Source organism: Anolis carolinensis, chromosome 4 (assembly GCF_035594765.1).
Source record: "Anolis carolinensis isolate JA03-04 chromosome 4, rAnoCar3.1.pri, whole genome shotgun sequence".
Taxonomy (NCBI): domain Eukaryota; kingdom Metazoa; phylum Chordata; class Lepidosauria; order Squamata; family Dactyloidae; genus Anolis; species Anolis carolinensis.
The window spans coordinates 234206295-234221920 of NC_085844.1; the positions used below are offsets into that span (position 1 = coordinate 234206295).

Consider the following 15626-nt stretch of genomic DNA (forward strand, 5'->3'; position numbering starts at 1 on the left):
GTCTCAGCTGAAGGGAAACGGTGCCTGCCAAGGGTCAGGCCTACTGCGCGTGCGTCAACAAAACAAAAAAAGATAAACGGGGATTTGAATTGGAAGGGGGCGTGGTCTGTGTAGTCATCTTCAACGCTCCACTTCCTGGTTGTTTAGCGTAACGCTCGAGTTTTTGTCTTTCTTGGCGCGTGCACTCCCTTCGACGTTTGCGCAACCCTGACCCCACTGGTTACCATCGCCAATGGGCGCTTGGGCCGTTTTCTCTTCCGCAAGTTGCGCATCTCCTGGCCTCGCCACGCCCCCTTCGCTCAGTATTGGGAAGAACGTGGCCCTGCTCGGTTTGAAATGAGATCTTGGTGGTGGTGTCAATCAAAATCCTTTGTCTCAAAGTTTAAATGAGGCCTACACTGAATAGGGAATGGATGTGTTGTGGTGTGTCATAGAAGGATAATGGAAGGCCCAAAGCAACTGCTTTGGTGTTTTACTCTTCAGCTTTGAAGCCAGTTGTGGAAGGAAGTGGCCTTGCTCATCAGGACTGTATCCGTCCCAATTTGAAAGATTTGCCACCTTTAGATGGATCAGAAACTCACAAAGATCACACTTGACAGGATTTATGAGTAACACATTTTTTCAGAGCTACTACTGACAATCAGGTTTTAGCACTTACGGGAAGAAGACATAGTGCTCTTTGAAAAAAGAAATGCTGTATTCTTGCCACTCAACTGCATAAGATATCTTAAGATGCAACAGTGGTGAAGGGTCTTTGGGAGACTTTTTTTTTCTTACCCATTCAATATAAGACCTATCAAGAAGAGGATTTTCTCACATTTTGTCAGAGTCAGGTCTCATGGGGTTTGGCTATTAAGGGGTAAACAATAGCTGAGGGACTTTTCCATTGACAGAACAAGTGATGAAAGGATATAAAAACTGGTTAGATTTTCCACAAAGAGTAGTTATATCACACTGTTTGAGGCTAAAAGCCAGTCAATTGCATCACACCACAAACAACCGCTGAAAGAAGCACCGTGAACCTCAGAAGCCAGTTTCACTGTGTGTGTGTTTTGTAGTCTGTATAAGACTGATTTTGGAGAAACAGACAAAATGTAAAATCATTGTTCTTTTAAAGTGTGTCCTTAGAAGATGGTTTCCATCTGACTGGATTCCTGCAGTTTCTGAGAAAAGATTTAGAAATGGGTAACGTGAAGAAGGTATAATAAGGACAGCTCATTCTGGGAGGAAGAATGTCAAATCGACGTGTCACTCCCGCATGTGACAGGCACCAGCTTCCATGGGTCATGAGCAACAATGAACAGTGGCCAATGCGGCTACCATTTCTTGAGGCCGATGTAAGTATAAAGTATGCCTTTGATTCAACGTGAGGTGTAATGCAGCTGAAAAGTAGGTGTCAGACAAGAAATGCTTGATGACAGAACTATCATCTGGTGAAAAGCTTTCCTAGTTTAGCAATGTTTCCATAGTGATGAACTAGCTGCCTCTGAAAAAGGACCCAAAAGCAGGAGATAAGGACAAATATGGTCCCACCCGCACTGACCATTTAATACAGTACAAAACTAGTCTCAAATGGCGGCAGCCAGGCAATAGGATTCAACGAATCACACACACACACACACACCCCGCCCAAAAAAAGCCCTTTAATGCACACCAATGCTCTGTGGTTTGCATAATCACCATCAAGGCCACAAACTAGTTCCTGGAGTTCCTGTGTAATTGTCTGCAGTTTTTTTTATCATGTCAGAAGTAAACATACTGCAAGTCATTTCTGGTGTGAGAGAATTGGTCGTCTATAAAGACATGGCCCAGGGGGCTCCCATCTACACAGTGAAACCACATTCTTCAATACCAGTTTTAAACCACATTAAATGTTCAATTTAGGTTTGCCCTATATCTCCCTTTTCTCTCTCGTCTATGGAAAGTCCACAAACAGAACAATAACAACCCACTCCTACAACTTGTTTTGAAAACCACCCTAGAGGCAATGCATATTATAGTCACCATAACAAGATGCCACTGGTACTCTTAATAACCTGCTTTAAGCACATTTTTCATTATTTTTCATATAATGCTTATTTGTTGCTTTTTTTTTACAGAACACACCCATTATCCTGCAACTAATGTTGAAATCCATAGTTATCATAACAAGAAGCCACTGTATAACCCAATACAGGCAGTTCCTAAGTTATGAACAAGACACGTTCTATAGGTTCTGAAGTTAATTTGCATATATCTCAGAACAGGTACTTTTTAAAGTACGTACTCCACTACGTGTATCACAGGGACAAAAAGTGTGGTGAAATCTTCTGAACAGGGGCAAAGACAGCAAAACAAACACCATAGGGGTGTTAACCCTTCCCTATGCTATTCATATTTGAGTAGTGTGTGTATGTATGTATGTATATGTGTGCACACACACATGAATAGAATATATTGAATGTATATATGAATGATTTGCACAGACAGCAAAGCACTGCTATGGTGTTTGTTTTGTTGATTATGCCCCTGTTCAGATTTCACCTCACTTTCTCTTCCTGCGATACTTGGATTTTGAAAAATTTTGGCTTGTTGTGGAAACAAGGATTGATGATAAAGCTTCAGTGGAGACACATTTTCCCCATGGTAACTCTTTCAGGACTGAATTTCCCTTCAGAGGGATAGATTTATCTCACTTTCTGTTGTCTCACCCCTGTTCCTATGAGTCGTTTGTAAATCAGATCTTTGTAACTCAGGGACTGTCTGTACCGTGTTTAAAGTGTTGGCCTTGTATTTTGTAGTATGTATTTTAAGTTAAATTCCATGGCACAATTATGTAGTGATAAAGGGACAAGGTGCTCATCTCCATTTCTAAGCCAAAGAGCCAGCATTGTCAGTAGATGCCTCCAAGGTTATATGGCAGGATTTGTGCATGGAACACCATCACTTTCCCACCTGAGCGGTACCTTTTGATCTACTCACATTTGCATGTTTTTGAACTGCTAGGTTGGCAGAAGCTGGGATTAACAGTGGGAGCTCACTCTACTCCCTGAATTCAAACCTCTGACCTTTTGGTCAGCAAGTTCAGTAGCTTAGCGGTTTAACCCACTTTGCCACGGGGGCTCACCTTCCTTAGATATGCAAAAAATAGGAATCAATTGAAGGTCTGGGAATGTCAAGCCACAAGCAGGATAATGATTGACTGGACCAAATTGAAGCTTCAAACAGGACTCAGGAAATTTACCAAATGGTATTTGATATTGAAATTAAAAGATTGCAATATCTATGTATCTCAATCTTCTCCCTCAGTGTCTCATTGAAAACTGGGCCCTTAGGGGTTCCAAGGGCTTGCCTTCTCAGAAAAGGGGCATTGCAACTGAGCCTTTTTAGTATCCTGGGATTTGCAGTTGGGGGGATTTAGAATCCTTCACCATCTAGCTCTTGGATCCCACCAAACCACAACATCTCACAGGATGTTACCATGACATTTAAAGTGGGACAAGGTCGTAGGGCAGTGATTTCTACACATCAATTTTTTGAACTTCATCTCCCAGAACCCCTAGCTGTTGGTCATTCTGCTGGAGGCTTCTGGAAGCTGAAGTCCAAAACTGGAGGGCCCAAGTTTGTAATTGGGCGCATCAGAGTAACATCTATAGTACACTGTAAAATGAAGGCAGTGTTGACACCATTTCAATTGCCATGACTCAATGCTATGGAATCTTGGGGATTTGTAGTTTCACTGAATCTAGCCTTCTCTGCCAAAGAGTATGGCTGCCTCACCAAACAACTCCCAGGGTTACATAGTATTGAGCTACGGTAGTTAAAGTAGTGGGTTGTTGTGAGTTTTCCAAACTGTATGGCCATGTTCCAGAAACATTTTCTCCTATGTTTCGCCTGCATCTATGGCAGGCATCCTCAGAGGTTATGAGGTATGCTGGAAACTAAGCAAGTGGGGTTTATATATCTGTGGGATGGTCAGAGTGGGAGAAAGAAGGCTTTGTCTGTTTGAGACAGGTGTGAATGTTTCATTTAGCCACCTTGATTAGTATTGACTAGTCTTTCAGTTTCAAGCTGTGGGTGTTTACTGCCTGGGGGAATGCTTTGTTGGGAGGTGTTAGCTGGCCCTGATTGTTTCCTGTCTGGAATTCCTCTGTTTTCTGAATGGTTTTATTTATTTACTGTACTGATTTTAAGAGTTATTATTAATACTGGTAGCCAGATTTTGTTCATATTCATGGTTTCTTTTTTCTGTTGAAATTATCCACATGCTTGTGGATTTCAATGGCTTCTCTGTGTAGTCTGGCATGGTGGTTGTTAGTGATCCAGCATTTCTGTGTTCTCAAATAATATATTGTGTTCAGGCTGGTTCATCAAGTGCTCTGCTATTGAGTCAAGGAACATGAAAGGCACTGCAGACTAACCCAACCAGAGAAGTCAGCCATAGCAGAGCACTTGATGAACCAACCTGGACACAGTGTATCATTTGAGAATTCAGAAATGCTGGACCAACTCTAGCAACTACACAGAGAAGCCATTGAAATCCACAAGTAAGTAAGCTCTTCAGCTTAGAAATGGAGATGAGCCCCAACCCCCAGAGTCAGACATGACTGGACTTAATGTCAGGGGAAGCCTTTACCTTTTTACCTATGTGGACAATTTCAAAAGAAAGGAGGAAACCATGAAAATGAACAAAATCTGGCTACCAGTATTTAAAAAAAACCCTCTAAAATCAGGACAATAAGTAAAGAACACTAAGAAAACTGAGGAATTCAAGGCATGAAACAATCAGGGACAGCTATTCTCTCCCAACAAAGGATTCCCCCAGGCAGGAACCAGACTCTCTTTGAAGCGGCAAGGCTTTTCAATGCTAATCAACTGCAACATTCACACTTGCCTCAAGCAGACAAGAGTTCTTTTTTCCAACGCTGGACATTCCACAGACAAATAAACCCCACTTGCCTAGTTTCCAACATACCTCACAACCTCTGAGGATGCCTGCCACAGATGTAGGCGAAACGTCAGGCGAGAATACTTCTGGAGCATGGCCATACAGCCTGGAAAACATACAACCCTGTGATCCCGGCCATGAAAGCCAACACATTTTCCCAGGGATTTGGGCTAGTGTCGGCGCATGCTCCGTGTGACCCTTGCTTGGTTTCCCCGCCCTCCAGCTGCGGCTCCAATCGATGTGCGGGGGCTCGATGCAGCAGCCTGTTCGACGGAGCGGCCCTCGGTCCCGTTTGCTCCTGCCGCCGCCGCCGCTTCCTGTTCCTCCTCCGCCGCCGCCAGGCCTCCCTCCAGCCCCGCTGCCTTTGCCGCCGCCGCCCCCCGAAGCTCTCGGACCTCCAGCAGCCATTTCGAGCGCTGATCGCTCGAGACCAAAGGACGGGCCGGTAAGAACCGCGCCTCGCTTTCTGCACCTTTCCCTTTATGCCTGGGCTTTCCCGCTCTAAAGCCTTTTTTACTGCCCCGGAAGTCCCGCCCCCTCCTCCCCCTGATCCTCTGCCTCACGTGCTGCTCAGTTTTCTTCTTATTCTATCGCCTTTTTGTATTTTCTCTAGATAGCTTGTTATATATTTTAAAATTCCTCGCCTGTGTGTGTGCAGAAAGATATATACAGATGATACAGTATGCCCAATAACTCCACTGGACGCTTGGCTGTTCTTATTTATTTACTTTGCTATATTTCTGCCCCACTCTTCCCACCCCGAAGAGGACTCAGAGTGGCATGCAGTTTAGCCACTTCAGTGCCACATTGCAAATACAGTGTATACATATAATACAATGCAAATCAAAGCACGTTTAACATAAAATACAATACCAAAAAAAATCACACAAAGCATAACGTCCAAAAATAAGATATAAATAAATACTAAGCATTAAAAAGAATTTAAAGCATTTACAATTATCGTGGAGACTCATCATTTAAATAGTATATTTCGCTAAACTCGGCCATCAGTGATAAACATGAGTCCGCGATAATAAAAATAAAATCTAAAAACAAAAAAGTCTCCACTAAAGTCCAAGAGGACCAGAGTCAAAAGAAATATGAATTTGATTTATCCGGCCAAGCACCCCTTTTCTGTAATGCCTGGGACAAGAAGTGTTTTGGATCCCCCCCCCCCCCCCCGGGATGTTGGATTCCTGTAGGTCAGGCATAGGCAAACTTTGGCCCTCCAGGTGTTTTTGACTTCAACTCCCACAATTCCTAACAGCCAGTGGCTGTTAGAAATTGTGGGAGTTGAAGTCAAAAACACCTGGGAGGACCAAAGTGCCCATGGCTGCTGTAGTTGCATATATGACATGGGACCCAAACCTTAACATGAAATTACTTCCTGTTCCATATATACTGCATGAAACAAACTTATCAGAAAACAAAGATGTCACTATCTCAGCCTACTGTGGATGATTTTAGAGTACTGTACAGTATATTGGAATTCCAGTTATGGGATGCTTAACTGATAAATACATGTACTGTATGTATTTTATACAGCTTTGGCAGGACCCACTGGTTTTGGTTGTTTTGTATAGCACTCATCTATATATATAAAAGAGTGATGGCATCATGGCGACCCACAAAACAACAAAACTACAGGCCCCCCAACCTCGAAATTTGACAACACAACCCGTCATCCACGGCTCTAGGTTGATACAACAAAAAGAAAAGAAAAATAAAGTCCTAATTAGAGAGAGAGGAATAATTGCTTTTATCCCATTGCTGCCAGTTAGAAGGCTAAGCTCCTCCAACTTGGTCTCCTAGCAACCCAATTAAAAAATAATTAAAAACACTAAAAATAATTAAAAACACTAAAAAAATTAATACAATAAAATACTATAACAGAAAATAACTAAAAATAATACAAGAAAATAATAAAAGATAATAAAAAGATAACTTACAATAAAATTTATTAAAAAAATATACAAATAACGTCAAATAAAAATTACACAATTTTTAACCAATACCACCACCACTTTGCCACAGCAACGCATGGCCGGGCACAGCTAGTATTGCTATATAAGTAAACAATAACAGTCATGAGTTGCTGTGAGTTTTCTGGGCTGTATAGCCATGTTCTAGAAGCATTCTCTCCTGATGTTTCACCCACATCTTTGGCAAGCATCCTCAGAGGTTGTGAGGTTTGTTGGAAACTAGGCAAGTGGGGTTTATAGAGGGTGTTTGAAAAAGGCCTCCCAATTCACCATTTACATTAAATGGTGAATAAGGTGTTCTTTTTCAAACATCCTGTTTATCTGGAATGTTCAGGATGAGAGAAAGAATGCTTGTCTGCCTAAGGCAAATTTGAATGTTTCAGTTGGCCAACTTTATTAGCATTGAATAGCCTGGCAGCTTCAAAGCCTGGAAACAAGAAACATTCAGGGCCAGTTAACACCTCCCAACAAAGGATTTCCCTAGGTAGAAAACAGCAAACAGCCAGGCTTTGAAGCTGCCAGGCTATTCAATGTCAATCAAGCTGGCCAGTTGAAACATTCATAGTTGCCTCAGGCAGGCAAGAATTCTTTCTCCCACCCTGAACATTCCACAAATATATAAACCCCACTTGCCTAGTTTCCAACACCTCACAACCCTTAAGGATGTCTGCCATAGATGTGGACAAAACATCATCAGAGAATGCTTCTGGAATATGGCCATACAGCAACCCAGTGATTCCAGCCATGAAAGTGTTCAACAACACAATAACAGTCATCATCAATGACTTTAGTTTTGTGGAGATTGAGAAAAGGGGTGGATTTCAGAGTGCATGAAGCAATTGTTTGCTAAAAAAATGTGGAATGGGAGAAAAGGAAAGGACAGATATCTAATGAAATGGAAATGATGGGGCCTGATCAAAGTAAAGTACCAAGTCTGGGTGCAGTCACCTGCAAATGAGTTTTACTTACACACAAACACGCAACTACTTAATTCCAAATAAAAGGAGTTTGGTATAAATAATTTCACCTGGCTACTCTGGCATAAGAGAGCCAGCTTTAGAAACCAGGGTTCCAACTCCAGTTTGGCCATGGAAACCCAGTGGGTAACTTTCTCAGCCTCAGAGAAAACTCCCTCTGAAAAAATTGCAAGGATCCTTCATTTGCATTAGGAGAATATTTCATATTACATTTTAGACCAGGGGTGTCATATTCATTTTTATTGAGAGCCACATAAATCTCATGGTTGCCTTCAAAGGGCCATTGAATCAATGCCCAGGGGATCTATGGATACAGAGGGCCAACCTTTGTTTACATAGTGATCAGTGTTCTTTATACGTTATTGAACAACAACTCCCATTATCTGCCATGCAGACTGGGGATAATGGTAATTGCAACCCAATGACATTTGTGGCTCTAAGGTTGGAGAAAAGTTACAGGACATTTTAAAGACAGGCATCAAATCTACAAGCCATGTATCTAAACTCAAACCCCAGTCTACTGACTAAACAGAACAAACTGCAGCCTTCCTGATGCTACAGTAGCACGGCTCCCATCAGCTCTAGTCATGATGTGTAATGATGAGGAATATGCAGGACATGTGGTCCAGTATCTGCAGGTCCATATAAAATGACATGGTGGGCCAGATTCAGCTTGCAGGCCTTGAGTCTTATGCACATGCTTTTAAACATAAATCATTCTGAACTATTGTCCTACTCCTTGATTCTTATTGATTGATTCCTTATGGGTTTCTGATTGCTTGTATTATTTTAATATATAATTTGCTGCTGTTTCGAGGGAGTAAAATGTAAATGAATAAATGCAAAGTACATAATATGTGCCTTCTTACTATTCCTGCATGCTATTATTTTCTCTTTGTTTCAGGCTGCTGGAAGACAGCCTTTGTTCACCATGTATAGGCCAAAAGTAAGCTTGAAAGACCGGCAGCAACTTTACAAACTGATAATTAGTCAATTGCTCTATGATGGCTATATCAACATTGCTAATGGTTTGATAAATGAGGTGAAACCACAGTCTGTTTGTGCCCCCTCTGAACAGTTGTTGCATCTTATTAAAGTGGGTAAGTTTTGGTCTCAAAACAGAAATTTCATATATTTTTGTCAAGCAAGTGTGATGCTGTATTTATATTGGCCACATTGGTAAGATCACCATGTTAGATCAAAACATTGATGCTATGGAATCCTGGGGTTTGTAGTTTGGTGGGGCACCAGCATTCTTTCACAGAGAAGGCAAAAAATGTGGTAAAACTAGAACTTCCAAGATCTCAAAGTATTAAATCATGGGAGTGAAAGTGTTGTCAGTCTGCATTAATTCTTCAGTATAGGTGCACCCTAGATCTTAGTTTCAGAATTGAACCTTTTACAACCTCAGGTATTTGCATTAACTACTCTATTTATAGGGGGAGATAAGTGAAAGTGGCATTTGGTCAATAATTTTGCATACACTTACTTTGGAGTAAATCTCATTAATATTTCTGAATAGGCATCATGTTGTTAAATCTTTTAAAATCCCCTTCTGAAGAATAGGATGACCCCTACTCTACGTGCATGAAATTGATATCTCGATTAATCAGACTTCAAAGTATGGCCATGAAGTGAGGTGTGATGTGTGAAATGAACAAGATGGATAGCAGAATTTTCATTTCACTTGTCCCCCTGCAAAAGTCTTCAAAATAGACTTGAAGATTATTGAAGCAACACTTGTCTTCCATGTATTGGAAAACAGAATCTTGTACTCTTCTCTTTTTTCCCCTTGCAGGAATGGAAAATGATGATAGTGCTGTTCAGTATGCCATTGGGCGCTCTGATACAGTTGCTCCTGGCACAGGAATTGACTTGGAGTTTGATGCGGATGTGCAGACTATGTCTCCAGAGGCTTCAGAATATGAGACCTGTTACGTCACATCCCACAAAGGACCATGTCGTGTCGCTACATATAGCAGAGATGGACAACTAATAGCTACAGGGTCTGCTGATGCCTCAATAAAAATATTGGATACAGAAAGAATGTTGGCAAAGAGTGCTATGCCCATTGAGGTAATTCATATGGTTTGAGAAGTTCTGATTTTTGAATGTCTCATCCTATTTGTAAAACAGTTTATTAATGAGTTGCTGCTTATGAGAGACTTTTACATTCACTTTTACATTATATAGTAGCAAAATATATTGATTCCCCATATTCCACATCTTGGTAACACCACTCTTACATTTATTAGCGATTTGTTTCATGCATCAAAAGGTCATTGTTCCTGTGCTTTGTTTTCTAATCTTTTTTAGGTTATGATGAATGAAACAGCCCAGCAGAACATGGAGAACCACCCAGTTATTAGGACTCTTTATGATCATGTGGATGAGGTCACTTGTTTAGCTTTCCACCCAACAGAACAAATCCTTGCCTCAGGATCAAGAGATTATACACTTAAATTGTTTGACTATTCTAAACCATCTGCCAAAAGAGCCTTCAAATATATCCAGGTGAGATAGTTTATAAGAAACCTGAAGTATAATTATACTTGATTCAGAAAAGCCTTCATTTGCAAGTCTTTTTCATATTGTGGAATGTTGTATGTAAATATGTTTAGAATTAAGACCGCTTTGCAGTTCAGATGCAAGGAAAGAAATCACAATTATGGCTATAGGTATTCCTATTTAAACTAACCATGATAGTCTGTGTATCTGCCTTATATTTGTCAATCTGTATCTAGCAAAAGCTCCTAGAGGCCACCTTTTTGGGCCAAATATTGTAAATAACAATATATTCTAGTAGGCAGATAATTTTTTAAAAACTTTTTTTATCCCTCCCTATCTCCCTGAAGGGACTCAGGCCAGATCAGCATTTAGATCAGTGTAGGAGAAACACATTTTAAAAATCTTCTTTCCTTTCAGTGTGGAAGGAGTGTAATAGGCTTCCCACTCCTTACTGCCCCTAAGAACTCGCTGTCCTTTTGTTGTTTTGCAAATATATTACCAAATCATATTAATATTTTTAATCTTTTGATTATGTCCATTTTAACTTGTTTAGGTAATAGTGCTCTTCTGTGGTCATTAATTCATTCTGAACAGCAGCCAGCACTAATTTACATTTAGATCATTTGTAATAATACGAAGATAACTTTCCATACTAATTCCCTATTTTCCAACTAAACAGGAAGCAGAGATGCTGCGTTCTATCTCATTTCATCCTTCTGGAGACTTCATACTTGTTGGGACCCAGCATCCTACCCTGCGACTGTATGATGTTAACACTTTCCAGTGCTTTGTGTCTTGTAATCCTCAAGACCAGCACACAGATGCCATCTGCTCAGTTAATTACAATGCAAGTGCTAACATGTATGTGACGGGCAGCAAAGATGGATGTATCAAGCTATGGGATGGTGTTTCAAATCGTTGTATCACTACTTTTGAGAAAGCACATGATGGGGCTGAAGTTTGTTCTGCCATTTTTTCCAAGAATTCAAAGTATATTCTCTCAAGTGGAAAGGACTCAGTAGCCAAACTCTGGGAGATATCTACAGGGAGAACGCTAGTCAAATATACAGGTGAGTAAAAGCAAACCTAAACAGTATGTTCTTTTATTCCATTCGTGCAGTCACAGTAGTGATCTCACAAGTCACAAATCTGCAAAAGTGGTCTATCTATATTTTTCCTGGATCTACAAGAAAATATTTTGATCAACGGCTAACTTTTTGTATTTTATTTGTTTAATCTAGAGTTTGTGATTCTGCCAAAAAAAATCTCTTTAGAATATAGGAAAAAATTAAGGGTGCTACTTTCAGATTTGTCAGGTGATTCCGTGTACCCTTGCACATCTTAGACCAGTGGTTCTCAACCTGTGGGCCCCCAGGTGCTTTGGCCTACATCTCCCTGAAATCCCAGCCAATTTACCAGCTGTTTAAGATTTCTGGGAGTTGAAGGCCAAAACATCTGGGGACCCACACGTTGAGAACCACTGTCTTAGACAAACTGTAGTTTTATAGGTCTGTGCCTCACTTCATTTTCTAACAATATATCAAATTCATGGGGACTTCAGAAGTCAACATGTGACTTGAAGGCAAATACACCCCTGGTGGCACAGTGTGTTAAAGCACTGAGCTGCTGAACTTGCGGACCGAAAGGTGCCAGGTTCAAATCCCGGGAGCGGAATGAGCGCCTGCTGTTAGCCCCAGCTCCTGCCAACCTATCAGTTCGAAAACATGCAAATGTGAGTAGATCAATAGGTACCGCTCCGGCGGGAAGGTAACAGCGCTCCATGCAGTCATGCTGGCCACATGACTTTGGAGATGTCTATAGACAATGCCGGCTCTTCGGCCTAGAAATGGAGATGAGCACCAACCCCCAGAGTCGGTCATGACTGGACTTAATGTCAGGGGAAACCTTTACCTTTACCTACACAGACAATATATAGTACTTTTTAACCCTTATATCCCTTCAAGTGGCTGGTTTTAAAAAGCAACATTACAATATAAAATAGGCATTTCTCTGCTTGATACATTTCCCTTTCAACGTGTTACATGTGCAATATCCTGAGTTCCCATGTATATTGGAGTGCAAATTCTACGAATAAACTCCTAAGAGACATGTCTTGTATTTCATCTTATAACATGTCAAACCACCAGAGTGCAGCCAAGGCCTAGCATTTATTAGGTGCTTCCTTGACAAAGAAACAGAGGTTTTCTAACACTATCAGGTCCTTCTTACTATGCATATTGTGGTTAACCTTCCTGCAAAAGCAGTACATTAGTATTGTGGGACAGTTTAAGTGCAGGTGGCAAAACATTTTCAACAAGAAGTAGCTATTTGAAAGACTATGCCATGGCTTTCCTCTGCCATTATCACACTGGCATAGTACAGGATGTTTGAAAAAGAACTCCCTAGTTTAATGTGTTTATACTTAAAACTAGGGAGTTCTTTTTCAAACACCCTGTATATTCTCACAGAGCTGTTTAGGTTGGTGTAAGAAGTGTGGCCATCTATTTATCCAGTTACTGATCCATATGATCCCTTGACATACTCACCATTTCAGAATAACATTTTTTGTAGCTTTAAATGACTTGGCACCATAGAAAAGATGTTCAGCTAAAATCATCTTCGTTATTACAACTGCTTCAATTAGTTTAGGCTAATTTGACCCCTTCATCTGGTGTTTTCTGAACTGCATGAAATCTGTGTCCTTACCTACTGAAGTGGGTGAATATTGAAAGGGAAAAGGCACAGATACTGGGAATTGTTCAACTGGCCAGGGTGAAAGCTCTTAGTTGGATGATTTATTAAACTAGAAGAAAAGTACCTAGAGGTTAAATGAGTTTGGCTATTGTTAAAGGAACATAAGTGGATTAAAAACTCAGCTGTAATGTTGCAACATCTTCAGTGCTTGTGAGGAAAATTCTTAGCATCCTTGAAGGTAGTAGTCAACCTCTGTCAAAAAAGATATTGGCTATTTGTATTTTGCCTTTTAATGGAAGATTGATTGGACCATTAGATAGATAAATATGGAACACATTTCTTCAATGAGTTTCCTGTCTGGCTTCTAACCTGGTCATCTAATAATCTTGCCTTGACTTCTAATATTAGCCGTGGGCAACAGTAATATTTTAGGCATAATCTGGGAAATTATTATTATTAATTAATTACTCTCCTCGCAGTCAGGGTACAACTCCATCCACAGGTTAAGACCCTTGATGGCAAACACCTCTGTCTAGTCTGGATTCATTTTCAATTTGTTTTCCTTCATCCAGCCCACTACCTTCTGCAGGCATTCATTTAGAGGACACACTTTATTTATTTATTTATAAAATGTATACCCTTTTCCCAGTCAAGGGCCCAAGGTGGCTTGCAGCCAGTAAAAACATACAATATAAAAAATAAAAACAAGTTAAAACCATAAATATTAGCAAATGTTATTGAACTAATTAAAATCCCAATAAAATACATTAAAAACCACCCCGATAATACATAAAGAAGCTGAAGGGCCTTCCTAACCTTCAGATATCACTACTTTCCTCCAAAGACTTCCTTGAAAAGGAAGGTTTTTAGGCTCTTCCTGAATGCCAACAAAGGGGAGGGGGAGGGGCAGATCTAATCTCCCCTGGGAAGACATTTCAAAGAGAAGGAATCACTACCCTTAGCTAAAAGTGTTTTTGAAGGGAGAAATATATTTGGGTGCCATCAGCATATTGATAACACCCTACCCCATGCCTGTGGATGATCTCTCCCAGCGTTTCCATGTCAATATTAAAAAGCACTGGGTATCGAATGGCCCCTTGTGGGATGCCACATAACACCTCCTTTTTTGAGGAACAGCTATTCCCAAGCACCGCTATCTGGAACCTGCCTGCGAGGTATGACCAGAACCATTCTAACACAGTTCCTCTTGATTCCTAGCCCCAGAAATATACCATGGTTAATGATACAGAAAACTGCTGAGAGATCTAAAAGCACCAGCAGGGACACAAGCACTTTCTTATTAAAGACAATTCTGATGATTGATTATCTGTTTGAAAACTGATTGTTGCAATGAGAGAGCAAGAGTGGACCTTGTGTATTACTCATGAACAGATGCATTTTGGTTTTTAAAATCTGCCAATTTGTTAATGGTATACATGTGTTGCCACATCTGCAGGAGCGGGTCTGAGTGGTCGCCAGGTTCATAGGACACAGGCTGTCTTCAATCACACAGAAGACTATGTACTGCTTCCGGATGAAAGAACCATTAGCCTTTGTTGCTGGGACTCACGAACAGCCGAAAGGAGGAACCTTCTTTCCTTGGGGCACAACAGCATCGTTCGCTGCATTGTCCATTCTCCTACCAATCCTGGCTTCATGACTTGCAGTGACGACTACAGAGCTCGATTTTGGTACCGAAGGTCAACTACGGACTAAAGCCAAAGTTGTAAAATACTTGTCTGAATTTAATTCAATTTTTTCATATATACTGCATTTTGTTTCTACCTTGATGGAGTAGCATTTAAGTTTACACTCAGTTTAAAACTAAAAACAAGCCCTACAGGAAAGTTAATTTTAAAGTTGTGTCTGTATATTGAAAACAAAGGGGAAGCTTAGAACTTTCTCCCCATACTCTAGTTGCAGGGTTGCGAAATTTCACTCATCAGAACAGGTTTTTGGATATTTTAAACTTTAACTTCTTTATATGTTTCATCTGACACACATTTTTGCCTTTTGATTGTCCATTTCTGTCTTAAAATTTTGTACCATGCTTTTGTGTTTTTAATTATTTAGAGGTAGAGATCAATTAAACTAATGTTTGCTTATAAAAATCCTTTTTCACAAGTGCTTTTTTAAACGTTTAGCCTCATTTCTTTTCTATGATATTTTCAGTAAATAATATCTGAATTAAGACTGAAAAAATATTGAAATCTGTAGGAGCCAGTTATTTTCTAGGGGCTTGAGTTAACCAAGATCCTGGTTTTTGTTTTGTTGTTCCCATCATTGATCTGTGTAGTGACCACATTAAAGAGACATTAGTTTGCCATATCTGTCATTCAGGCAGTAACTTGAATGTAAAAGTATTGGGATGGAATATCTAAAACTAATTTAGATTTTCTCCAATAGCGGGTTTTTTCCTTTATGCCTGGTAACAAAGCAGCTCACTCAGAGGTTCTGTTCTGGGATGTGTCAACCAAGATGCAATTTTTGCTTGACATTCACTTTCACATGCAGGCAGAGGATCTTTCATCTCCATCC

At 40.4% G+C, this 15626-nt stretch overlaps 1 protein-coding gene across 1 annotated transcript; it reads left to right on the top strand.

Annotated features, from left to right (window-relative positions):
- The first annotated feature begins 1219 nt into the window (after window positions 1–1219).
- Window positions 1220–15199, top strand: cstf1 (cleavage stimulation factor subunit 1). Its single transcript, XM_016995314.2, has 7 exons — window positions 1220–1337; window positions 5151–5372; window positions 8791–8986; window positions 9685–9962; window positions 10203–10400; window positions 11074–11464; window positions 14545–15199. Exons 1-7 carry the CDS (start codon window positions 1233–1235, stop codon window positions 14802–14804), a joined length of 1650 nt encoding a protein of 549 aa, XP_016850803.2. The 5' UTR covers window positions 1220–1232; the 3' UTR covers window positions 14805–15199.
- Window positions 15200–15626: the final 427 nt, after the last annotated feature.